Source organism: Strigops habroptila, chromosome 13 (assembly GCF_004027225.2).
Source record: "Strigops habroptila isolate Jane chromosome 13, bStrHab1.2.pri, whole genome shotgun sequence".
NCBI lineage: Eukaryota > Metazoa > Chordata > Aves > Psittaciformes > Psittacidae > Strigops > Strigops habroptila.
The window spans coordinates 14,428,954-14,453,955 of NC_044289.2; the positions used below are offsets into that span (position 1 = coordinate 14,428,954).

Consider the following 25,002-nt stretch of genomic DNA (forward strand, 5'->3'; position numbering starts at 1 on the left):
CTTGTTGCTTCTTAGAAATCAGGGAACGTGAAATGCTGTAATTAAATTTGTCTGTGTAAAGAGTAAGAGATTTACAAGGCAGCAGCACTCAGGTCAGCACTAGATTAACATCTCTGCACACAGCTTGGCCTTCCTTCCCCTTTGCCAATTGTAATCTGGTTTTCCCCATCCCACCACCACCCTTTTGGAGCCAGATCTCCCAGTTTCAGGTAGTTATAAGTGATTGAAACCGTCTCTGCTTTATCCTTAGGACTTGTCTTTTTTTTATTTCCTTATTTTTCTTTTTAATCTTCAGGGTTATTGTTTCCTGCAGCACTGACCTTAAAAGTAAAGAAAATGCTTTGATTTGCAAGCTTTCCTGAAGCAGACAGCTCGTGTTAGGGGTTTATTAATACCCTTTTCTTGCACTCAAGCTGTACTTCCCCCTTGTTTCCTGCAGTTGGGTGTTTATGGCAGGTCTGCAACCTTTGAAATTACCGATAAGGAAAGGCTCCTTTTTTTTCCTGTCTATTATGGCATTATCATAAACATACAACATTGATTTTTATGTATATGTACAGGGAAAGCTATTTCAGGTGCTGGTAGAGAGGTAGAAATAAAATCTCTATGCATCTATATATATAAAAAGCTGTTATGACGATGATAAATATTTTCTGTGGAATAGATGAATCTTGGTATAGCACATTGGGAGTTTTACAGTGATGAGAACATAAGAGGAGACTCAGCTCTCCTGCACATCCCGAAAAAATCCTCTCCTTTGCCATACAGCAACACCTTCAGTACTGTTGGACAGCGAGAAGGAACAGTTTCCTCTTTTCCCAATGTGAAATCCCAAACAGGCTAAAATAAGTGACATTCAGTGTAAAGATGGGAACTCCTTAACACACCTCTGGAGGTGGGCAGGCATTTTTAAAGCACCTCTTGGATTTTCAGAGAAGGGATCTCATTCTCCACAGGATGGTGCTAAAAATCTTTAAGAGGGGTAGGAGTTCACAGTGAACTCCACAGCCACCATATCCATATGGTGGATAGAAACGTCCCGGGACAACTTGGAAAAGCACCATCCCGTGCCAGAAACTCTGTTATACCCCAAGGATTAACAGCAGGCTTGCCCTAGGGACTCAGTCATAAAATTCATATCATTTGGGACTATTTGGAGTGCCCGCTGGCCTTGAGACAGCATCTACCCATCAGGTGAGAAATTCCCTCTAGGAATTAAGGGTTCAGACTAATTTAAGCACCATGTATCCCTCCGTGTACTCACTCTCGGGAGGGATCCTGTCTTTGTGCGGACAGCCAGAGAGGCTGCGGTGGTGAGGGTAGAGTCCCGTGACGTGGCCAGTCCCATCACAGCCAGGAGTTGGACATTTGATTTCTCGCTTCTCAGGTCTTGAGGGATCTAGGGATTGTGGGAAAGGGAAGTGGAAAGCGGGTTAGTGGATTTGGAGGGGGAGAAGTGGAAAGGAGAGGAAAAACTGCTGAGGATGCTTCCCACCACTTTTCCAGTCAAACGGGGAGAAACTCTTCGGGTTTGGAGGGTTTCTTCCTGAAGGTGGATTTATAACACTGGAAGCTTCAGAAATTAATATCAGCAAAGCAATTTGAGTAATTAACCTGGCTTGGAGCATGGAGCTGCTCACAGTGATGGAGCAGGCAGCCCAGCTCTGCACCCAGGGGACTCTGCAGCCACTAACAAGTCCCTCGTGTTGCTGTGGCCATTCTCCTACCACTACTTTAAAACCCACTTGGATTTTAAACCAGGCCTATTGCTCAGGCTGAAATTTTCAAGGCTAATTTAGCCGAGCAATTCCCCTGCTGCAATATAGAGGACAGCATCATTTTGCGCATTCATTGTTGACCTCTAGGATATCCCCATCCCTCTGGGCATTGAGGATTTGTGGCTAAATTCCCTCTGCGGGCTGTGAACCCCCCTAGCAGCCTAGTTCTCATGGGATGCTGAGTGGACAAGTGCAGCTCTTTCAGTGGGGATGGGCAGGAAGGAGGCACATGTCCCCATACCTTTGCCATAGTAGCTCTTTCGGATGCTGTCCAGCGGTTTGCTCTGCTTCTCATCCACCGGGAAGTGCTTCACGTGCTCTCCCGGCAACCGACTGGGCTCCCGCACAATTTTCACCTGCTCGGCTTTCAGCGCAATGGCTTGTTCCAGCAGTCCCAGGTTCCCCCTGGTCATCATGTCGTACATCTCTGATTCATCGGTCACCGCGGATTTCTGGGATCGGGCATCATCATCTTTGTCATCGTCTGACCGGACCTCCACGATGACCGAGTACTCGGGCTTTGGGCTGAACTGCCCTTCACAGTGGCTTTTCTGGGTGTCCTGAGAAGTGTGAGGAGCTTCTTCACAGATCACTTCAGGAGCCATCTCCTCCTCCTCTTCATCCTCCTCTTCTTCTTCCTCTTCCTCCTCCTCATCTTCATCCTCTTCTTCCTCCTCCTCATCTTCATCCTCCTCCTCCTCATCCTCTTCTTCTGCTTCAGTCTTCTGCAGTTTGCAGGACTCCTCGCAGTGCGCATCGTCCCGGTGCTCCGGACACAACTCGCTGCTGCGTTCGCTGGTGACCTCGATGACTTCCTCCGCATCCTCCGTCTGGATGATGATCTCCTTGTCGCACTCCTCCTCCACTAACTCCTCCTCCTCTCCCGCATCCTCATGGACCAGATGCACAACGTTGGATGGGGGCTTGGAGACCTGCAGCTCAGCCTCAGGCAGCTGCCCTTCGATGGCAAGGGTTTCCTCTGCTATTTGGCCTAGGTTTAGGAGAGAGTTGGCGATAATTTCTTGATAGCTGCTATAGTTGGCCTTGCTGGGCCCAGACGTACTTGTTGCTGTGTTCTGTCCATAGTGGGTTGATTTTGCTGGGCTTCTCTCTGAGGAGGGCAGGGAAAGGAAGAAAGAAAAAGAGAAAAAGGGAGGCAAAGGAAAAAAAGAGAGGAAGTGGAAAAGGAAAAAAAGGGAGGACAAGTAAAAAGAAAAAAAGGAGGAAAAAGTAGAAAAAGGAAAAAAACAGAAAAAGGAAAAAAGGAGGAAAAATAAATGAAAAAAGGAAAAGGAAAGGAAAAAGGAGTAAAAGAAATTAATTATATAAGTTCATAAACATCTCTTTGTCTTACTTAAGCTTAATTGAAAGCAGAGCCTGGCTGTTATACTCCTGGAGCAGCCTAATTTATTGCATTAGCGGATGGCAGGTAGAAAGGGGATTTCCACGTGGAAGCTTTTGTGGAGCTCAGATGCACGCAGTTTCCCAACCCCCCTCGCTCCCAGTGCTTCCCAAACCAGGGGCTCCAGACTGGGGCCCCAGCTGGATCATTTGCCTGTCACTCCTCCTCTGGGATAGCAGCTGGATCCATTGGGATTGCTCACGCAATGGGGAAGCCAGCCGAGCCCCTCGAGGCACCGATGCGGGACCCTGGCTGCCTTCCCCACTGCATCTGAGCCATTCAGCGAGTCCCTCTGTGCTTCCCATGGGTCCTTCCCCAGGGAGCATCCCTGATGGAAAAGCTCTCAGTTTGAAAACACTGGGGACAATCTGTGCATATCATATCCTCTCAGCTTAACAAGAGCTTTGCCATTGTGCTTCCACCAAACATAATAATGGAAGGACCCATCGTGTACAGAGGAGCTGTAACTCCTGGTTATTAACACTCCCTGCCCTTTATTCATCTGCAGAACACAGCTCTGCAATCACTAATGAATGATAAAACACCTTCTGAGGGCTCGGGGCTGTGGGTCTCCTCCTGCTCCACCGCCTCTGCCTCATCCTCCTCCAGCGTCCCCTCCGACTCCTCGGAGCCGGACTCCTCCTTCGCCTCTGCCTCCTCGCTGCCGTCGCTGTCGACGTTGTAGCCTTCATCCAAGGCCAGCTTGAGCGGATGGGATTTTCTCTTCGACACCAGATGTTCGGCCTCCGCATCCTGAAGTTTCCTCTTCTTTGCTAGAGGGCAGCTTTGTAAACTGCAGGTGGGATCAAGGAGCAGAGAGGAGGCATTGCCGAATGAGAAAGGCATGGCTACGGCATCTGAATCGGTTTGGCAAAGGCAAGTGGGACAAATACACACTAAAAATACCAGATCATTCAGCAGCCCAGGTTTTTATCTGGTTTAATTCTTCATGACCAGATCTGCTCTCAGACCTTGACTTAGTGCAGCTACATCAACTTTTCTCAGCACAAGGGTGCTGGGCTTGCTCCAACAGTCTGGCCCTTGGCCATTTGTCCTGGGACCAGCAGGACCAACAGCTCCCAGTACCGCTATGAAACCAGGCTGGGTTTCTAGGTCATGTCTACCAACTGCTCTGATTTCACCATTATAGGGTGATGACAACCATCAGTTAAGGCTAGCATGAGCAAGGCAGACAACATGCTCTCATTTCCCCTCCCCATCCACAGAGGCACCAAAAAGACAAAAATCTCTGCCTGCCAACAGCTCCCATCAACCTCAGGTACCTGAACCAGATACTTCTGCCTTGTTTTGGGGTCTGTGGGAAGGCTACTGTCAGCCTGGAGAAGCAGATCCCCCAGGATCCCTCACAAACTGATGGAGAGACTGAAATAGGCTCTTTGGAGGGCAGATTTGGGACAGGTGAGCGGGGTTGCTTCTGTGAACCAACCTCTCCCCAGTGAACGCCTGTCGTTTGGTTTCTTGCTTGCATTTTGCCATCCCCATTACCTCCAACCCATGCTCACCTTCTGTGTCTTGCGTACTTTCCACGGATGTGTCCTGAGCCGTTACAGCCTGGGGTTGGACAGCTTGAGAGGGAAACAAGCAACCATCAGGAGCAGCAATAGGACTCAGAGAATTCATTTTTAATTAGAAGTATATAGATTATGGTCAGTTAAACAGATCCTGTGCCCAAGGAACAAAATAACCACAAAAGGGAAGATAATTCCCCTCAACTGGTTCAGCTTGGCCCTTTGAATTCCAAGCGAGGAGGGCAGGAGAGCAGCCTTGCCGTTTGCTAAAAATTAATGAAATTACTCACCCCATTTAATTAAATGAACAGTTCATTATAGTTTTATGAGTATGTTTAATTAAAGATTTGCATGTGTAAGAGCAAGCTTTTAAAAAGCAGACAACCACTGCGCTCTGCCTCCCCGCTTCCACTCCTCAGCTTGCTTTCTCTCTGGTGCGGGAGGAAAACATGGGCTTTTCACCTCTTTGATGGCTTGTCAGGGAACTGGGGGTCCTTGCAGCAAGAAATGGGTGGCTTTATGGGAAGAGCAGGTTGGGAATGGAGCAAGAGTTTAGCCAGGGCATGTTGGGGGGAGATTGCCAGGACAAAAGTCCTCAGAAGCACCTCAGAGCCTTGCTTTTAGGGGGATGGATAGGATTTAGGTGACCAGCTCTCCCAAATCCCCACATTTGTTCCTGCTGCTCTGCAGGACAGGGCGAGTTAAAGACTTCCAGGGAGCTCTGAGCAGCACTCACAGGCTCTGCTGCCTTTGCCATAAGCCACTCACTGCATCCCTCAGCGCATCCCTGGCAGGGGTAATTAGTCCCAGCTCCAGGAGCTATAAGAGCTCCAGCTAAGAAGCATTAAAGCAAACATTTTCTGGCAAAACCAGATTATGGCATTGATTATAGGATGCCCAAGTGATTTGTCTGACGTCTGAGGGATTCTGGAGTCGTGTACGATTAATAACCTCATTTAGCACCGTATCACCCTCAGCCCGGGAAGTTGTAAGCGCTAATGAAATCTTTTGATGACAGTGCAAAGGGAGAAGACATCACCAGCCCAGAGGGGGATCTGGCCAGCCTGTTATTCCTGGAGTAAAAGACACAGGACAACATTAAATAGGAGCAAGTGCCAAGTCAGGCTTTAGGGGCTCAGAATTCCTGCTCTCAGCAGAGAGCTCAGCCCTTGCGGAAAGCGATGGATAAGGAGGATCTGAGTGCACTAATGGATGCAGCAGCTCTGGATGCACCGGTGGGTTATTAATGGCTCCTCAGAACACTGCACAAGTCACATCACTGTGTTCAAAGAATAGAATTCAACCCCAAACTGTGATGGGAAAGGGCTGCTGAGCTGTCAGGAGAGGAGGAGTCTGACCTTCAGGGAGACCAGATTGCTTTAGCTTAGCAAAGCAACCTGGTCTAGTGGAAGGTGTCCCTGCCTATGGCAGGGGATTGGAACTAGATGAACTTTAAGGTCCCTTCCAACCCAAACCAGTCTATGATTCTAATGCTAACAGGGCAAATGATGGCAGCACATCCCTGAAGGGGACAAAGCTTTCTCTAAGAGCCATGGGTGTGAGCAGGCACCTCCTGGCCCCTCCAAGATGACGTCCCCCCTTCACTCATGGCCAGCCTTCAACCCGAGATGCTGAACATCCTCCAACATCATCACGTGGGGGATGGCTCCCTGCTCATCCCACTAAAGCACACAATTGGAAGAGGGAGCTCCCCCCTTCACTGCTCCCTCTGCTGATGATCTGAAAGTCTATTTAATTCTAATTGCCCTCAGTCATGACTGAAGCTCTGTCCTCAGCAGCCCCAGACACACTTTGAAGTGACTGCATGCCAAAAGACAGAGCGGTGTTTATGTTACCAGTGACTTGCCTGAAAAAGCCCTTATTCAGTGGGAAACAAGAGCAGCTCTGATGAAGATCAGATATTTGATGTGGTGAAATGAAGCCTGCAGTGAAAAGTAAGTAGGAAAGAGCCAAGTGGTTCAGCGTCGAGGTTTTCTGAAGCAGGTGGCGATTTGGGATGTCTGTGGCTTTGGTGTGTTAATTTAACCCCTTTAAAAAGCACCAGCACAGAGGTGATGCTCTTCATGCTCTGGGCTGGGCTTTCCCATCCCTGTTCTCCTCTGCGGAGATTTCATGTCTTTGGCAGGAGTCCCAACAGAGGAAAAGGGCTTTGAGGTCTATGAAATCTCCTCTCCTTCCTCACCAGAGCCACCACACCGACCTGCTCTCCCCCTCTCCCCAGCCTGACAAAAGGACCTCTTATTGTGATGCAGACGATGCCCTGCTTCCAATTAGTCGATTAATCGTCCAGTTATTCAGGCAATTAGGTGACAGCTGCAGAGATGGCTTTGTGGAGCACTCTGTCCTGCCCCTTATATATGTCACCTGCTCCAATTACCACCTCCACTCGAGTGTTCAGCAATAAAAGTTGGAGAAGTGGCTGTGTGCCGCCCGCTCCTCCTGTCTCTCTGGAGTAATAGGAGAGAGGAGCAGCAGAAATGCTCTCAAATTGGGTTGATTAAGGTCCAATTACTCTTTGACACACACAGCTCTCTAACAGAGGCTGCCAGGAGAGGCAGCCCCTGCTATTAGTGCCTGTCCAGGTTAAAGACTCCTACCTCTTGCATAAGCCCTCGTGCAGGGTTTAATAGGAACTTAGAGATGGGGGAGGCTGTTATTTCTAATGAGAAGCTCTGTAGGGCTGCAGAGACTTGCTCCTGCTCTTTTGGCTGCTGCTGTTGGCATGCCAGCGCTGCTACATCAATGACAACAGGACCTCAGTGATTCAAGAGGGGACATAGGGTCAAAGGAGAAGCTTCTGGCATGAGAAGTGATGTGGCTTAATGTTGTTTGAGGGCAATTAGAGGATGTAAAATACATGGAAAAGAAACTCTGGTTAGTAGGATGCTGTCCCTAGTGATCCTGCAACACAGAATGTGGGTATTAGGTTTTACTGGGGTGAGATAGAGAATGGCTGCAGGATCTTCAGTCTAATGTGACCCATCCAGAGCTCACGTTTTCATCCTGTGGTTCCTCTGATGTGTGTTGTCAAGTGGTGCCCTGAGAACTTAGACACAAGGAGGTGCCCACCAATATCAGCTCCCCAGTGAGACCTCCACCTCCTTAGTCCCATGGATTCACTCCCCTCACCCAGGTTCCCAGCACAGGGCCTCCCTTCCCATTGCCAAGGAGGAGTAGGGTCCTTACCTCACCTCCTGGCCGATGAGCTCCGTGGGCACTGGGGCAGGATGCAGCAATGGAAACAAACACAAGGTCAAAAACACAACAGGGGTGCCCACAACCCCCCCGAGACATCCCCCTTCTCTGGGGGGTCCTCTCCTGCCTGCAGCTGGGTTTCTATTACCTCCACAGGCATGCCATTTGGGAAAGAGAGGACAAATCTATCATACCATCATTTACTGCATGCCAGCCTGTAGTAAATCATAATCCTGCCTTGTAAATCCTCATGCCTGTGCTTAATTTAAAGCACGTGAGTGCATGTTTGTAGCATCAGGGACTGCCCCTCTAAATACATGATGGCTTTGAAGTCAATGGAGCTGTACTGATATACATGCATATAACTCAAAAGCTTTCAAGTAAAGACAGAGTTTTCTCATGCCTTCTTCCCTATGCTTGCCTTTAAAACATGCTTCTCCATTACTTTTTGCACAATTCACTACTCTTTTGCTGCAACAGCCACGTTTACCTCCAGAACATCAATAGGCACAGCCACATTTCTCTTGACACCCCAGACTGATGTGGGAGCCCTTGGCTGTGCTCAAACACATGGTAGAGGATGTGTTACTTTAGGGTGAACAATAGTTTGCAGGGGCTTTAGAGGTTATTCCCCGCTTGTGAATAAGAGAACTTCTCACTGCTTGCAATAACAACATACAACATCACATCGCTGCTGAAACCTTACATCCAGCCAGGAATCTAAATAATCAGGAGGAAAAAAGCCCCAAAACACAAGTCTACATTTGTCCAGGCTGAAAACCATAACACGATTGCTCAATTTGTTTGAGCTAATTGGATTTCCTGGGATCCAGCTCCCCGTGGGATGACTCACAAGCCTCAACAAACTGAAGGCAGCGGCAAGTCCCAGGGTGAGTGCAATAAATCACCTTTTCACATCAAGAAACCCAGATTCAAGTGTGGGGAAGGCAGGGTGCAAGAAAATAAATAGAATCGGAGCACTCTCATTAGCAACCTCAGCCAGCACCTTTAGGTACATGCAACAAAGCAATGAAACCCACATAGCCAAGCTCTATTCAGCACAATTGACAGCATCTTGGTTTGGTTTTGTTTGTTTGTAAAAAAGACGCAGATGCTGAGAAGAGCAAGGAGGAATTTCAGCCAGCCCCATCCAGCCACTTTTGCAATTCATTTAATCCATGACCACAAAAAGGAACCAAACTGGAGAGGGTGATCTGTAACCATCACACGTGCTATGGGACCACTCAAGGTACCACCCCGTGCTCTGTATCAGAGCATCTCCCCTTCTCCCAAAGAGAAAACACCTAAAGACCTGCATGTTTTTTACAGTTGGGAAATGAAGAGCAATCAAGCCTTGCATTAACAAGCCGTTTGTCCTCACATCCCTGCCAGGGACAGACTGTTTCCTTCTCCAGCATGCGCTACTTCTGCCAGGCACTCTCAGATGTGCAACTTCAAAGCCACTGGCAGAGTGTGCATGATGAAAGCCCCCGGAGCTGATCTGAAGCTCCCGTGATTGTGATTCCCCCGAAAGAACAGCATGCAAAGGGGCTTTTTTAATGTTGTTGCTTCTCCTGCGTTTAGGGGATGGGGGATTAAATACCATGAAGACCTGTAAAGGTTTGTGGTTGGGAGTTTTCCAGGTTTGTAGGCAAATTTTGGTGGGGTTGGAGAAGGGGGCAGTGAGAATAACTTAGAGTTAAGCCTGGATTTGAAAAATCAAAGCTTATTTAGAACAAGCAAAGTGCAGGGAGCTCAGGTCTCTACATCCCTGTGCTGCAGGATACCCAGCTGCTTACCTCTGATAGACTTGGATCGCGTGCGTGCTCTCTTATCATCATTTTCTAAACTCATCTGGAATAGAAAGAAAAGATTCTTGTTGTCTTTCAATAACTAAGTTATCGTTAAGGGACACTCACATGTGGTTGTTGCTCTGTATAAATACCTGGACCGCAGGGAAAGCTTTCCCATTTTTTTGAGACATGTTTCTTGCACTGATTTCATTGTTCAACCCACAGTACCCAGATTTAGTAACCTCAAATTAATTTCTACATCCCGGGACACAACAAAAACCCTGCCTGTTGGGTACCACAAAAGGACAAACATCCCAATGTGACGGCCTGTAATGGAAAACAGCTGTGTCTGAGACATCACTTGTTAAGGGCAGAACTGATTTCTCTGTATTTATACTGCAGAAGTGCTATCAGCACCCAGGTGAATGGCCAGCACATACACAGAAATCTCTGAACACACAACTGAGCTGATCTCATGCCCAGGAAGGGCAACTGTTCGTGTAGTGCCCCAAAGAGCAACTTCTCCTCTCTGCTTAAATCTGACACAAAGAGGGTTGCATCTAAATAACCCCTGCGATATGGACATCAAACAGGAAGGTCTGCAGGGAATACAGGCATGAATAAGTAACATCAGGGACTTCAAAGTGCTTCATATTAATTAAACATCACGATATGCCACAAAGTAGTGTAAGGCTGAAGTGCAGCCACCTCTGGGGTGCAGTGCTGTCAGGGGAGCTTTGAAATTAGGCTGTGCCTGAGGTGGGAGCAGCAAAAGCAAAGGACCTCCATGGCAGGGCAAAAGCCAAAGCCAGAGTAACAGAGATGCTGCTGAAGTGGTCAAAGAGCTGGTTTTATGTCTCACCCTTGACGCAGATGTTCTCTGCAGGCAGGTGAATTTGGCAGCAAATGCCAAGAGGGTGCGCAGGGAGGTGAATCCCTGGTAGTTTGGGGACAAGACAATTTGGGGTTTATTGTAGCATTGCCATTTGGGACATTGCCTCCTGGGATACCAAGAAGGAGGGAGAAAAGGAGAGAAAGGACCATGTGACATAATAAAAACAAATTCTCTTTGGAGCATCCTCTACAAGGCCCAGCTGGAGAGGGATGCAGCCAGCTCCTGTGCCAGCCCAAATGAGGACGCTCCATAGCTGACCCTCCAGAATGTTGACAGAGGGGGTCACAGGCAACTGCTACCCCAGTTAGGGAGCAGGAAGGGACACACATGCTGAGTATGTGCTGCTCCACTGGTGATGGGGATGAGGCACGCATGATATGCGCCACCACATCCCCATGTGTGCTTTGAAAGTTGATGGATTCTGCTTGCAGTCACCAGCAGAAGAGGCTGGGCATCCTCACCCATCACCCTGAAACCATGAAGTGCTTGCTTGGGCCTCACCTGTCCCCCCTGATGTTTGGGGGCAGCAAAGAGGGAAGGAGACTGCTGGGCAGTGAGGGAGAGAGGACAGAGGTCCCCCAAAACACCTCAAAGGGGAGAGATAAAAGTGCCCCAGGTGCCTCTCTTCAGAAATGCAGCATTAACACACAGTGATTTATGCGAGTTGTTAGATGGGGAGATTGAAGAGGGGGGCTGAAGGGGGGGGTTGTATCAAAACCTGAAGCAATTTATGCATCCTGTCAGCATTCAGCTCGTGGCGCCGCGGTGTTGTGCTCCACGCTTATTACAATCTTCCCAATAACACAGCAGACAATTACTATAATTTGTATTTTTAAAGCCCCAGTTCCCTGCGGGCCAATGGCTCACGTTTAAAGTGTGGAGAGGAGCAGGTGTCAAAGGGACTTCATTACATTTATGAGCCTTTCAACATAGGCGTGCGCTGAGCGAGGTAGCTAATGCCACCGCTGCACACTGGCGGTCCCACTGATCCGTTTGATTGCTGGGAGCCTGCCTCCAACCAGAAGGGATTTCAGAGAAAGCTTTCTCTTTTGACAGCTTTCCCAGGGAATCGGCACATGTTGGGCTGCTGCCTTGGCAATCCGAGGTTTCTGCAGGGAAATTAGTCAGAGGCAGAGGAGGGCAGGCTGCGGGAAGCGTAATGGGCACTTCCTGCGAGATGCCAGCTCTGGCCACAAAAAACAGAGGAAAGGCTGAGATCCTGCAGTGATAGTGAGGGGAAAAGCAGAGCAAAACTTACTTAAACCTGCCCCTCCAGGACTGGAAGGTGGGAAGGGCTCAAGCTGCTTGTCTATAAATAGGAGAGATCCCATTTCATGTCATGTTTGTCTTTAGAAGAATTGGGTATCACATCCAGGCTCCTCACTAACCCCACAACACCTCATAAAGTAATTCCTCCCATTGCCTTCAACAACATTTTCAAACAAGCATCAAACATACCAGGAAGACAGGAGAACTCTCAGTCACTACATGGCCAAGGGGACAGGAGCCTCCTCAGGCAGAGATGGACCCAACCTTACTGAGGACCAAAGGATGGAAAAGCCAAATAGGCTGCCCAAAGCAGCCTTTAAAGAAAAAACAAGCAGAAAAATTAATTACTGGGGTTTTTCCCCATAGGAAGACCCTATAATTCAGTTAGAGAATTTGGCACAGCCCCACCATTGTGTATTGATGTTTCTCTTACACCACCGGAGCGATGGGGTGCGCTCTGCACTCCCAGACTCTGTTTTCTACCATCAGGCTCCTTTCCTCAGCTTAAACCAACAGCAGCAGCATCCTCTAAATAAATAAATAAATCTTCCATTTCCCACCAAAGTGCAGAAACACCAAGAGGGAAAAAAAAGATCCATTTCTGAGCTCAGCCCCTGCTCCTCCCAGGCAACTTAAATTAACTGACATGGCCATTACCGCGCTTCTGGAGCCTCTGTGGTTATCGGGCTCGGATGCATGAAGGTTACATGAAACCACTGTCCTTTATTGTTTGCCTCCTCAGTGAGGAGCCCTCTAGACAGATCGTTTTAATGCGAAATTTCAGGTCACACAGTGCATGTTTGCAGTCTCAGAGACTGACAGGGTATTTCCATTTGTTCTCTCTCTCGCTCACATAATAGCCAGGCTGAGGAGCTATCTGGATTTCACTCTTATTATTTTAACTCTGAATGGAAAACAAAGCAATCTGAAAGGAAACCTGCAAAGAAATTATTGCTACCACATGCCAGCCTCAGAGTGTGTTAGCTCAGCTAGAAGAGACAGATTTATTCTGCTCCTCCTCACCTTATCACTGGATTATCTAGAACAAAACAAGCATCCAGCAGGTTTCCTAACCCAACACCACAGGACAATGCAGGGGAAAGGGCTCTGTGCTGTGTCTTAGGGTCCTTGCTTCAGGATTCAGTTCAATGCTCTGACACTAGGGATAACCTTGAGAACATCACTTCGTCTCTGGGTGCCTCTTTTTTCCCCTCTCCTCTTCTCTCTAAAGGTGCCGGGCACAGGAGCTGTTTCTTACCATGTGTTTGCTCTGCACTAAGGAGCTTCCTGACACAACCGTAATACAAGCTTTACTGATGGTGTCCCAGAGCTGCAAATCTAAATCAGCGACGTTCAGACAGATAAACTCAAACCCCAGTTTAACCTGAGCACAATGTGAATTTTAACAGCCTGCTTCTACAGCAAATGTCTTGCTCTGCTGCCACAACTACAGCAATACAGTGTGGGAACAGCAGCATGGATCTGAAGTTTAATTTCATGGAGTACCTACAGGGTTGATATTTTCTTCTTCTTTCTTATCTTAATACACATTTCTTTGCCAATGGAAAACCGAGGTGCTAATATAAAACCACTGGAGCCTTCCATGCATTGATGCCCAGGTGTGCCTGGGCTTGGATAGCTCTATGCAAATACACCATTAAGGGCCGTGCTGAAATTCCCCACGGTCAGCGGTAATACTTTATATGTATTCAGGAGCACCACGGAGCTCAGAGAAGATAAACACGCTGAAAAAGCCTTCAGCTGGACAAAGGGAGGTGAGGAATCAGCAGGAATGTTTATTTTAGCTGAGCTAAAGCAGCAGAGCTTCCATCAGTGCTTATTTGTGAACATAGCAAAATGCCATTTGCAAGAAGCTGTGTTTGAGCTTTCGAGGGGACAGACGGACAGACAGAGCCTCTATTTTTAGCTAGAAAAGCAAAACTAAAGTCTGCCTAGCAGCAGGTAAAGCAGGAGGAGGAAAATGCCAGGAGAAATGCTTTTCCTACAGAATATTTGAAAAGTGGTTTACTACTTGGTCCTTCCCCTCTTCCAGGTCCAAAGAGCCCCTTCTTTAGCTCCTCAAGGAAGGAGGCAGTGTTGAACACTCTAATGAAGCAGGACACCACCACCCCTTACTCTACCTATACAGAGTCAGAGGATGGTCCAGCTCCCACAACCCTGATTCAGGGCTGAGTTCAAAGCCAGGATGAAGGAAGGGAAGGGAGAAGGATGCTGTGTGGGAAACCTTCACCATCACCAACCTTATCCCAGCAAACTCCAAGTTCTCACCAGGGAAGATTAATTTGCTGGTTAATTTGCACTGTTACTGTTGTCTGCTGCTCCTTTCCTGCCCTTATCAGCACAGGCAATGAAGGGAGCAAACCCTGAGGTCTAAGTGGATGTAGACAATGAGGCAAAATCACAGCCAGGCAGCAAAACTGCCCCACGGCACCCACCAACTGGTGATGATGGATTTGAATTTATCCTGATTTCTCATCTCTCTGCTTTTACTTTTTTAGAGGGTTTTTTTTCCTCACCCTATGAGGAATTCACCTTTAAGAAAACAATAAATAAGGGGTGATGGAAGAAGAAATATCCTTGATCAGGAGTTTGCTTCTACTTTTAACAAAGGCTCGATAGTAGCTCCCAGCTGCTATTTTATAACCACACTCAGGTTAGGGTTTTTTTTCTTTATCCTTCTTCCTTTAGGGTTTTCCTTGCTGCTTGATTTAAATCCTCCTGACATTCCACCTATTGTGAGTCCCGTCCTCGGCTGAATAAGCTACAATCTGCCTTTTGCTCTGGCTGCTTCCAGGAAAGGACACCCCATGTGGTGTTTTCAGGCTTGGAGTCGGGGGGGAGGATTCTGCCTCAACATCTTCAGATGCAAAGCCACAGCTTGTGCCCACCTCACATTAAACATTCCAGCTGTGCCACAAACATCCTCCTGAAGCCATGCTGTCAGCTTGTGTTTGCAGAAAGGGTCCTATCCCTACCTTAAAAAAAGCCAAATGCTGCAAGTGAAATGCTTACCGAGCAGTAATGCTCTATAGGGATGGCAGAGGCATCCTCTGCACGAGTGAAGTGGACCAGAAGAGGTGCTCCCCAGCATCACGTTTGACACAGCCACAGCTGCACCGTGTGCCTCTGCAGCGCTGACACTGGAGCATTAGGCTGGGCTGATTTCACATGCAGTAGTTAAAGTTGACATATACTTTCCCCTTGACTGTTTGCAAGTGCGACAACACGCAATCCAAACGCTATTTAACACACAGAGAGACCTAAAGTGGCTCCATACGTGCAAACAGCTCTCAGGCCAGAAGAGGAGGGGTAGGAAATACAAATATCACAGTACTTCAACCTCATTGTTTTCAAGCTCAGCGATAAGCTGCCTTTTTCCTAAGATTATCCTCAAGTGGCACGATACAAGGTGATTGCTGAAGTGAGCTACATGTGTATCCCCAAGGAGGACCACAGCAGCCAGCGCTTGTGGCAAGGACACTGTGGTGGCCCCATCAACATCAGCCCTCCTCAACCTAACAGCAGGCAGCCTTCAGCATCAGCCTTTCAGCTATTTAGTTGTACCCCCAGCTAGCTCACCATAGCACAGGAGAATAGGGAAGGTTTGGGTGACAGATTCATTCCTCCATCAGCCACCATGATCCAAGAGCAGGAGCATCCATATGGATGGTCTCAGCTGGCTCTGTGCACTGAGCACCTCTCCCCAGCACTCTCCAGAGATCTCATTTCAGACCCATCATGGGAAATTTTATCCCGTGCCTGGACTTCTTTAGAGGCAAAAATAAATAAGTAAACGTGCCCCACATCCCATTGTCCTTCACCATTGCGCATCCTATGGATTAGAATCTGTAACTGGTGTGAAAAACTATATTTAAACACAATGTATATTTCTGAACAAGTGCAAGTGTGTGAACATGGTGCAGATCCAAAGATTAGAGAGGGATTGAGACCTTCTTCCCCATTGTAAGGCAATAAGGCTGCACACACACAATATCCAGGTCTAAACTATCCGAAGTTCTACCAGGATTTTAGGAAACCATAGAAAATAAGTATGCTACTGCACTGATTGAATAGAAATATTGTTTAATTTGCCTAAATGGATTTAAAGTAATGCATGGGGAAACCTGCTCATAGAGCTGACAATGGCCTTATCAAAGCCTCCTTCTCCCCCCTTCCTTTCAAGTTTAATTTGGCTTTTATAACAAAGGACCAGAATTCATCTATTGCTCACTTACATCTCAGTCTGACAGGCAGGGATGCACAGGATCAGACCCATCTGTACCTTTGACATCCCACAGTGTGACTTCTTCATGGACCTGGCTTTGCAGGACCAGCACTACCAGCTCCAAAAGCTGCAGCTCCACAAACCCTCCTCCCTCTTCGTAAGCCCCCTCCCCACCTCCTCCTCCTGACCCCAGACCAGAAACACAGATAAGCAGCAAGAAACGGTTAATATTAACAATGTGCTTGGCAGAGGCAGAGCACTAGATGAGCACCAGGTACCAGGAATATTACCTTTTATAATCATTGCTTTATTAACATACAACAATCTCATTAAATCTAATCTAAGTGCTTATTTGGCAGGTTCAATAGAAAAGCCTTAATTGAGCTGGATTTAAATATAGCAACAACTGCTTACTCTGCTTTCTAAGAAGGTGAGAGCTTTCCTGGCGACACCTGCTTGCAGCTGACAGCTTGTTAGTGAAGAAGGATGGGCTTTAAGGGTGGATTTTTGCTGGTTTGGGGCTTTCCCAACACTCGGTTTGTTTGGGGGTACAGGAAGCATTGGTAACATCAGTCACCCAAAGGGGGCTTCCTCCAGCACCCAGGTGGGTCCAAAATGGTGCCTTGCTACTGAGAGGCCAAAATGGGACAGGATGTGCTGTTTGCGTGGCGAGCAGCACAGTTCTATGCTTAATTAAAGCTTTCTAATCTGCTGGCAGTGAATCTGCCAGGAGGTTTGACAGCTTTGGCTGGACCCCTTTCATCAGCCACAGCTGCAGCAGTAAATGAGCAGCTCTATTGAGCCCCCAGGAGCTGCCGGGATCCCGGTGGGGATGAATGCCCCCCTTGTCTCCTCCAAAGGCACCACAGCTTCACCTGGTGTATGAGGGGCTTCTTCCGACCACCCGGCGCCTTGGAGAAAGGGCCCATTTTAACAGGCCTGGGACTGACCTAAATACCCAGATCTGAGCCACCCTTGAAGGATGGGACCGGAGAGGAAGGCAAGGATTTAAATATCTGGATTCAAAGCCAAATCTTGGCAGCTGGAAGCCCCGAATTCACCACGCAGGAGGTTTGGCTGAAGCAGGGAGACACAGACTTCCAAGTCCTGCCCATCGCTTTGGGTACCGGAAAGGCTCCATCCCCCCAGGACCACCTGGTCCATGAGGGATGGAGCAGTACATCCTGTGGCAGGGGGTCACCACACTTAAGAAGCACACACTGGTGGAGGACTGAGTGCTTTCTGCTCACCTTGATGTGTGTGCCGTGCAGGCTGGCGGCTCCCTCACAGCTGCTGATCTTCTCTCCACAGGTCCACCTCTGATTCAGCAGCTCACCCCGAAACTCATTTTCTGGGGAGGGAAGGAGGAACACAGGGTCAGGACACAGAGTCAGCCTGACACCCTATCAGCAGCATCAACCAGGGGTGAAAATGCACTATTTATTCCCTGCCTGCTTTCTTTAATGGCCATACAAATCCTGCCTGAGGGCTTCCATGCACCCACCAGGACCCCAGGGTGTCATGCCAAGGCCAAGAGCCCCAGACACGAAGAACTGAGCACCCTCAGCCTACCCTGAACACTGCAATGCTGCTCAGCTTGGTCATCAGTTGGAAAACAGAGTATTAACAGTGTCACCAATGGGCTGAGCAAGGAGCCTCAGTGGCAGGTGGTGGAGGGCTTCCCCCTTACACCCTCTTCTTAAGGTTAAGATCATTTGCACATCTGTAGCAGTGGATGGGACCCATCCAGTACCGAGAACAGACTGAGGTCGCCACAACAACTCTGTGCGACATCACTATTTTGGGAGTGGGTCATTACAGCAACAGGCAGTGAAGGTGCAAAACAAGGGTCTCAAAGTTAAAGCTCTCAGACACAGAGCTGTCTTTGGAGAAAGGGAGAGCAGGCAGAGGGGAGCCTCTATCCAAGGGGAAATACTGTGGGAAATGCATATTTTATAAGCAGATTTTGGGCACTTTCCCTTCACAGAATCCCAGCCTGGTCTGCGTTGGAAGGGACCTTAAAGATCATCCAGTTCCAACGCTCTGCCACGGGCAGGGATGCCTTCCACTAGAGCAGGTTGCTCCAACCCCATCCAGCCTGGCCTTGAACACTGCCAGGGATGGGGCATCATCCAGTACAACTCCAAACACCTTTAAGGGACTGTCACTGGCCCTGCAGCAGCTGGACCAGTACGGAGGAGCTGCCGTGGCACCGGAGCACATGGCACACCTTCCCTGCTGTGCAGTTACTGCTCACAGTGATGAGATCAAGACCATTTGCCTCCAGACTGTGGCCTCCGGGCCCCCAGCATCTTTGTTGCTTTGGGCACCGCTGCTGAGAGCCTCCCCCCTGGCATCTCACATTGCAGCTCCCTCTGGCACCGAGTACTGAATAATTTACTGCCTGTTCTCCAAGCCTCGCTCCATTCATCTACTGCTGATGCAAAGGGAAAAGGAGAGCATCCCCCCGAAGGAGGCACGTGAGGAGCTACACACATGCCAGTAGGCTCATTCACTTCGGGCTGCTAATAGCCTGGGGAAGAGCTCAGGGCAGAGGCTTCCTTTCCTCTGCTGAACAGGCTCCTTGACTTCATGTTTCTCTATTGGGGGTGATCTCAAAGACAGGGAAAGCAGGAAGAAGGCTCACGCATGCTAAAGGAAACCTGGGAAGGTGGGTGTTTCCAGCCATGGATAACTTGCTGAGTGTGTAGGACACCAGCCAAGCAACTTTGGATCTGCTCTGCCACAAAGCAGCTTTTAGGACAATACACAGAAAATAGCTAGGGAATTTATTCATCCTGTGTCTGTTCTCCATCTACAAGAGGTTAAGGAGCAACCAGGATGTCCCACAGTGCTCTTGCAATAAGTACATTGAAATATTGGGATAATTCGACCCTACGGTGATGTCCAGTCCAAGTTAGCGCCCAAGATGAATAACCATGAAAGTCACCTTCAGGTATTTATCCTAAAGCAGAACTGTTCTGAAACCAGGAGGGCAGCTGGGGAGACTCTTCTAGGTTTTATAGGAGAAACATCTGCATTGGAGACTCCTCTCCTAACCCCGCCTGAAGCATCTTGTTCCAGCCTGGACCCAAAGAGAAGGCACAGGGTCTGGAAACAAAATCTGAGAGATGCTGAAACATTATTCTTCTATGGAGAAGCTCCGAGGAAAGGGAGCAGGGAGGGACAGATGGCCAAGGCAGCTGATGAAACCGAGCAAAATGTGGGAAAGAAGCTAGCAAGGGACAGAAGAAAGGAGAACAGAGGGGGAAATGGCATCAAATAAGAATAAAGATGTTTCTATAGGACATTCATAGGGCAGTGCAGCCTGCCTGCTTGTCTGAAGCCGTTCCCTGAGCATCCTTCTCCCAGGCAGCATGTTTTAAAGCAGGAGCATCCACTCTGAGATGCAGTGGGGGCATGAGCAGAGAGTGGGTTAAACTGCAGAAACAATAGATCCTGGATGCAAGATAACCCTGAAGATAGCTTAGAAGGTTTCTGTAAGGCTGAGAAATCCTGAGATTCAACCCTGAGGACGAAAAAAATGGCATCACACACACACATGCACATTTATCCTCTGGGCCTGTTTTGCTCACGTGTACCTAAGTCATAGGCTAAGGGTGAGTTCTGGATGCTGCCATGGTAAATCTGGCTCGAGGTGCCAGCTTGTCTTTGCCACGGCGCCAGTCCTAACCCCCTGTGCCTTCATCCCTGTGAGCAAGAGGAGGGAAGGGGCTGTGTGTTGGGATGAGGAGCCTTGGCCAGGCTGAAGGTGTTTCGGCCATGCCAGCTCAGCATCCTCCTGCCCGCTCCTGTCCCTCTGCCCAGCCCGGCTCAGATGGCCAAGGCGGCTCCGTCAACACACGAGTCAGATTTCCTCTGCTCCCTGCTGCTTAAATGCACCTGGTCTCTGGAGAGGATCAGTTTGCACTGCTGGCTGTGCCCTTTCCACCCTGGGTTCAGCAGAAATGAAGCTCACTGGTTATGTGAAGGACACGTCTTTTAACCCCTACCTGGGCCACCCAAGAGGAGATGCAGGATATTGCCATAAATGTAAGCTTTTACCCATGGGAAGCAGCTCCCAGAAGGAACAGTGCATTCTGGGTCCCCTCCTTGCACCAAGCTGGGACACCAAAGCTCACAGTCAGGAGCACTTGCACCCATGAATAATAACCTAGATGCTCAGCTGGTCTAGGTCACTATAGATCACTGCCTGATGTTCACATCTGAAAGGAAATCACCAGCTTTCCTCACCTGCTCCATCCTCAGTTCCCACCAGGGGGAATCACACACTGGGGTCCCTCACGAGACAGGCTGCTTTTCTCCATCAACTTTTATGACAATCCACCACAACATCAGTGTGTCCTCTTCCAAATGAGGTTCTTTTCCCAAAGCTTGAATCTATTTGTCCCCTTCTCTCCTTCAGAAATACCTACAGAGAGAGGTCAGCTGTGGAATGAAGCACTGAGAGTTGTGCAGAATCCTGGCCTGAAAGAGCAAGTTTTGTGAAAACTTTGGTCACCCTCATCAACTCCAGACAAGAAGATCTGGAAAGCTGGGAGGGACACACACAATTAAGAGCATTAGTCAGACTCGGGTGGGCTTTACTTGCAATTTCACTGAGTATTTAAACCTAATGACTAAAGAAAAACGTATCAGTCTTCATTTGCTCCCCCAAGTGCAAGAAAACAAAGAGGGAGTAAGATTTCATCTTTGTTCAGGCACATTTGTCATGGGAAAGCTGAACCCTGTGTTAAGGCAGCAGCAACATGCTGAGAACAAGCTGGGTCCTTCAGCATCCCACCAGACAATGCAGGCTCAGAGCAAATACAGCAGCAGCGTCAGGGATCGGGGGTGCCCTTTGGACCCCATTTTTCATATGAATTAAAACAACCATACACCAGAACAAAACCCCCTCAAATCTAAGTTTTACATGTTAGCAATTCTCCTCCATCCTCCTCTGGTGGCAAGAGTGTTGGTCTAAGCCCCTCTCAGGGTACAGAAATACCATCTATTCAATGCAATTACCACTGTTTACTGTGGCACAGCTACGTTCAGTGCTTCAGATTTAGCTTCCCAAACATGCATTTAATTTCAGATCTAATACCGGATGTTAATTGTATATTGCACAGTAAACGACTGATCATTAAAACATATTAATTGAGGTTTAACAGCTGTGTAATAGATATTACATCTCATACTTATCAGCAAATTTGATTTAATAATCAGTTAGGATGGGATGTATGGATGGGAGATGTAGCATGGCCAGCTAGATCACGGGGTGTTCATTTGCTGACCTAAAGATACTTTTCCTTAGCTTGTTTAGAAAGGAGCTTGGCAATCACCAAGCAGATGTTTAGCTTTGATGTTCTCAGCTGGGAAACTTACATGGACAAGCCCCACAGAGTTTACAACCTATAAAGGGAGAAATGGGGGAGCCATGAGCAGTTCCCTCCTATAAAGCTGGGGCCAAGCTGCAAGGACCTGGCCCCATGACTGTCATAGAATGGTTTGGAAGGGACCTTAAATCTCATCCAGTTCCAACCCCCTGCCATAGGCAGGGACACTTTCCACTAGACCAAGTTACTTTTATTTAAAGCAAGTTGAAAATGTCATTGCCCTTGACAAGGGATATGTATATCCCAGCCCATATGCCCTTGGCTGGTCTCCAGAGCAGTTTACCCAAGTGCTCCATCTCCTGCTGCTCCCCTCCCCTGGCTCCATCACCATGTTAACCCAGCATATCCCGCTCTTGCATCCCAGGACTCACTGTTCCTCATCCCACATCATTCCCAGCCGTGCCCCCTCTAGCCAAAGTACAGAGATGGACGATGCCCTGTGTGGCAAGTACAGCCTTGCTCAGCTCTGCAGGTCCTGGGGGCACAGAGGAGAGGAGCCTGGGTTTCCACCTGGCTGTGAAAAGGGGACAAGGACATTGCTAGCACGGTGCTGCTGTTTCTCCATCTCCAGCCACAAGAACCTGCCACCCTCCTTCCAGCAATTCCTGCAGTGCCCAGGAGCCAGCCAGCAGCCCAGGCAGCATCCCCTGCCTTGGCTCCCTTCCCAGCACTGCGTGAGGCACAAGTGACTCACGTCCTCCTTCCCAGCCCCATGCCACCTCCCCTCTTGGCTCATCCTGCTTTTGATGCCATCAGCGGCCACCTTTGCCCAGCAGCCACGTCAGCCCATGTGGCCACCTCAGCCATGCCAGCTCCTGCTTTGCCCTGTGATACCTGGAACCTTGGGATGATTTTGAACTCTCTTTGCCATGTCATTGATGGGAAAAGGGAGTTATCCTTTTCCCATAGCCCTGGACAGGACATGGAGCAACCGGCTTAATCACAAGACAATTCAGATTTCCCAAACATGAGAGCATGTTGCAATAGGAAGGGAAGAAGCACCAACACCCTTGGAGAGGGAGCAAAGTCCTCAGCACTGGGGTTCAGCAGCAGGTTAAAGATCCACTAGGATTAAGGGATGGAAATCACCTTGCTATGGGACCCATCATCCCCAGGCCTCTGACTGCTGCTCTGCCATCCTTCCCCCAGGTCCCTCTCTCCATCCCTGCCCAGCAGCTCTGCACCCCAAGCACAAGTGCTCTAGGGAAGGACCAACATTTCATCCTGTTTCTCTGCATCACCCAGAACTACAGGAGCTGAAGCCCTCAGTGCACCTACAATGCAAAGGAAGCAAATGAGAGTACAGTTTCTCCTCATTAAGAGCAATATTCACGCTCCAGTGTTCATGGCTAGTTAATAAGACTTTTTATTAGAGCCTTTTTTCTTTCTCTACAAAGTGGCAGAAGCACCCTGCACAGCAGAATATACAAAAGAAGGTGTTTTCACCTTCCATCCTTGTATCACTTGTGTGCTCTTCAAGAGGGGAAGAAGTGCTGCGTGCCCATAGTAGCGCTGCTGCCTGTGAACTGTTCTTAAGTATATTGATCAGAAAAATTAAAGAGTGAACATTGTTCAACATCCCATCTTCCCCCAGCTCTCAGGTTATGCTGACCCCCTCCAAGAGAAGAGCAAGACCCCAGAGGCTCCTGCCTTTGCCCTGCCAGCCTCTGAGTTGCCCAAAGAGTGAGTTTTCCTTCTGCAATAGGAGGAACTTCATGAGCTGCTGATTAATTCCTCTCCAAACATACCTGAACCTGCATTAAAATAATTAATAATAATAGTAATAATATTTAAAAATAAGAAACAAAATACAAGCAAGCCTCAGTTTATCACTTCCAAAAGATGAGCGCCGGCATCTCCTTTCTGCCGGGTTTATCCACTGTACAGACCACTCCTGCCACTGGCTTCATCTCCAGCATCCACCCTTAATGTGCACACAGAGGGAGCCCTGCTCAGCAACACTCATCTGCTTGTGCCCAGCGAGTGTGCAAACAGGCGTGTGACACATCAGGCACACAGGAGAGCATCTCCCAGAAACAGGACGCTGCTTCTTTCTTCTTGCACATTTCCCCTTGTTATTTGGTTCTAATTTGGCTTTCCTGGTACTTTCTCTATTCAATAGGAGCCAAATGCAAACCGCGTCCCTTAATCTCCGCAACAGCAGCTCACTGCTGAGAAAATAATATAGATGTAACTTCCAGCACCACACACTTTCTTTTCCATTTATATGCAAATGCTGACCTTTCACCCAAGCTGTCTCAAAGAAGTATTTCCTTAAAAAGGCAAATAGCACATTGCAGGCAGTTACTCTGGCTGAGTCTTTCTTATATTATTATTATTATTATTTCTTTTAGCCTTACCAGCACTGTAAAACACAACTGCTAAACTGCACCCTGGTAATAATTACTTTTCATAGCAAATAGAAAGCCTCCGTGGAGCTGATGTGTCGAAACACCAGCAGGAGAATGCAGGGCAGATGAATTTTTAGAAATGGTTTTAGATAAGCAGGTCTTTGGCCAATGGGAAGGAAGCGGCTTCAAGATGTGTTGCTGTCAAAGGGAATGACCTGATGGCTCTAGTGAGGTTACAAGAGCATCTTCTGGCTTGTAAAACCCTTCCCATGGTCCTGCTGAAACACAGAAGCCCTCAAGAAGGGGAAAACAACCTGTGTGAGTCAAGAAGGCTTTGGGGAGAGCACAGTGGGCACAAGGAGTATATCCATTGGCATTGCCAGTGTTGGACATCGATGTCCTTCCCCACATGAGGTGGTCTGAGAAGACCTTATGTGCACAGGGTATCTGTGCTGTACAAAGGAGCTCTGGGGCAGCATTAAGATGCTTGGGGCTGAAGATGAATAGTGAAAGGGTGGTTGAAGAAGTGGCCACAATAAGATCATGCAGAAAGAAGAACAAGTGAGAATAGGGGATTTCAGCTCCAAGACCCCCTTAGTTCACCTCTTCTTCTCCCAGCCATTGAGATAAGGGTAAACCTCCAGGTAGGCCAGCACAAATGAGTTTGCTCTGGGACCTCACCCCAAAACCACAGAAGCTGCAAAACCCATATTGCTCCTGCCTGAAGCCCAAGCTGGGCACACAGGGGTGCTTGAGCAACACAAACCCTTCTGCCCCCACGAGACCAGGGTCCACCAACAGCACTTGCTCAAGCAGATAGTTTTCTGGGCAGGGATTTCTACCGCATGTGACACCAGGTCAGGCAGAGGAGGGAGAAGCTGCCACGAAAAGCCATGGAAGAGGCTGGCAGCAACTGTGACGCAAAGTTAGATGACTAAATGGGCTACTTCCCAGCTGCCAGCTTGTCTTTATGATATTAAGCCTTTCTTCTCCACTGCCATATAAGAAGTGAAAAGTTGACACGTAAGCGTGTGTCACACGGAGTCAGAGAGACAGAAGCAATAAGGCATAAAAGGAGGTGAGATCATCGTGCAACAGCAACTCCCCTGGGGTAAGAGGCAGCA

General features: G+C 48.5%; 1 protein-coding gene across 6 annotated transcripts in view; it reads right to left on the bottom strand.

Annotated features, from left to right (window-relative positions):
- MYT1 (myelin transcription factor 1) overlaps positions 1-25,002 on the bottom strand; it is a 63,649-nt gene that overhangs the window by 25,024 nt on the left and 13,623 nt on the right. For 5 of the 6 annotated variants that reach the window (XM_030503220.1, XM_030503222.1, XM_030503223.1 and 2 more), the window contains exons 2-8: positions 17,379-17,479; positions 9,725-9,779; positions 7,917-7,947; positions 4,704-4,766; positions 3,726-3,973; positions 2,020-2,889; positions 1,265-1,399 (exon numbers count right to left, since the gene is read on the bottom strand). In XM_030503220.1, coding sequence (XP_030359080.1) covers positions 1,265-1,399; positions 2,020-2,889; positions 3,726-3,973; positions 4,704-4,766; positions 7,917-7,947; positions 9,725-9,779; positions 17,379-17,479 — 1,503 coding nt within the window. Of the gene's footprint in view, positions 1-1,264; positions 1,400-2,019; positions 2,890-3,725; positions 3,974-4,703; positions 4,767-7,916; positions 7,948-9,724; positions 9,780-17,378; positions 17,480-20,382; positions 20,461-25,002 lie in introns of those variants that run through there. The other variant, XM_030503224.1, reaches the window with a different exon arrangement.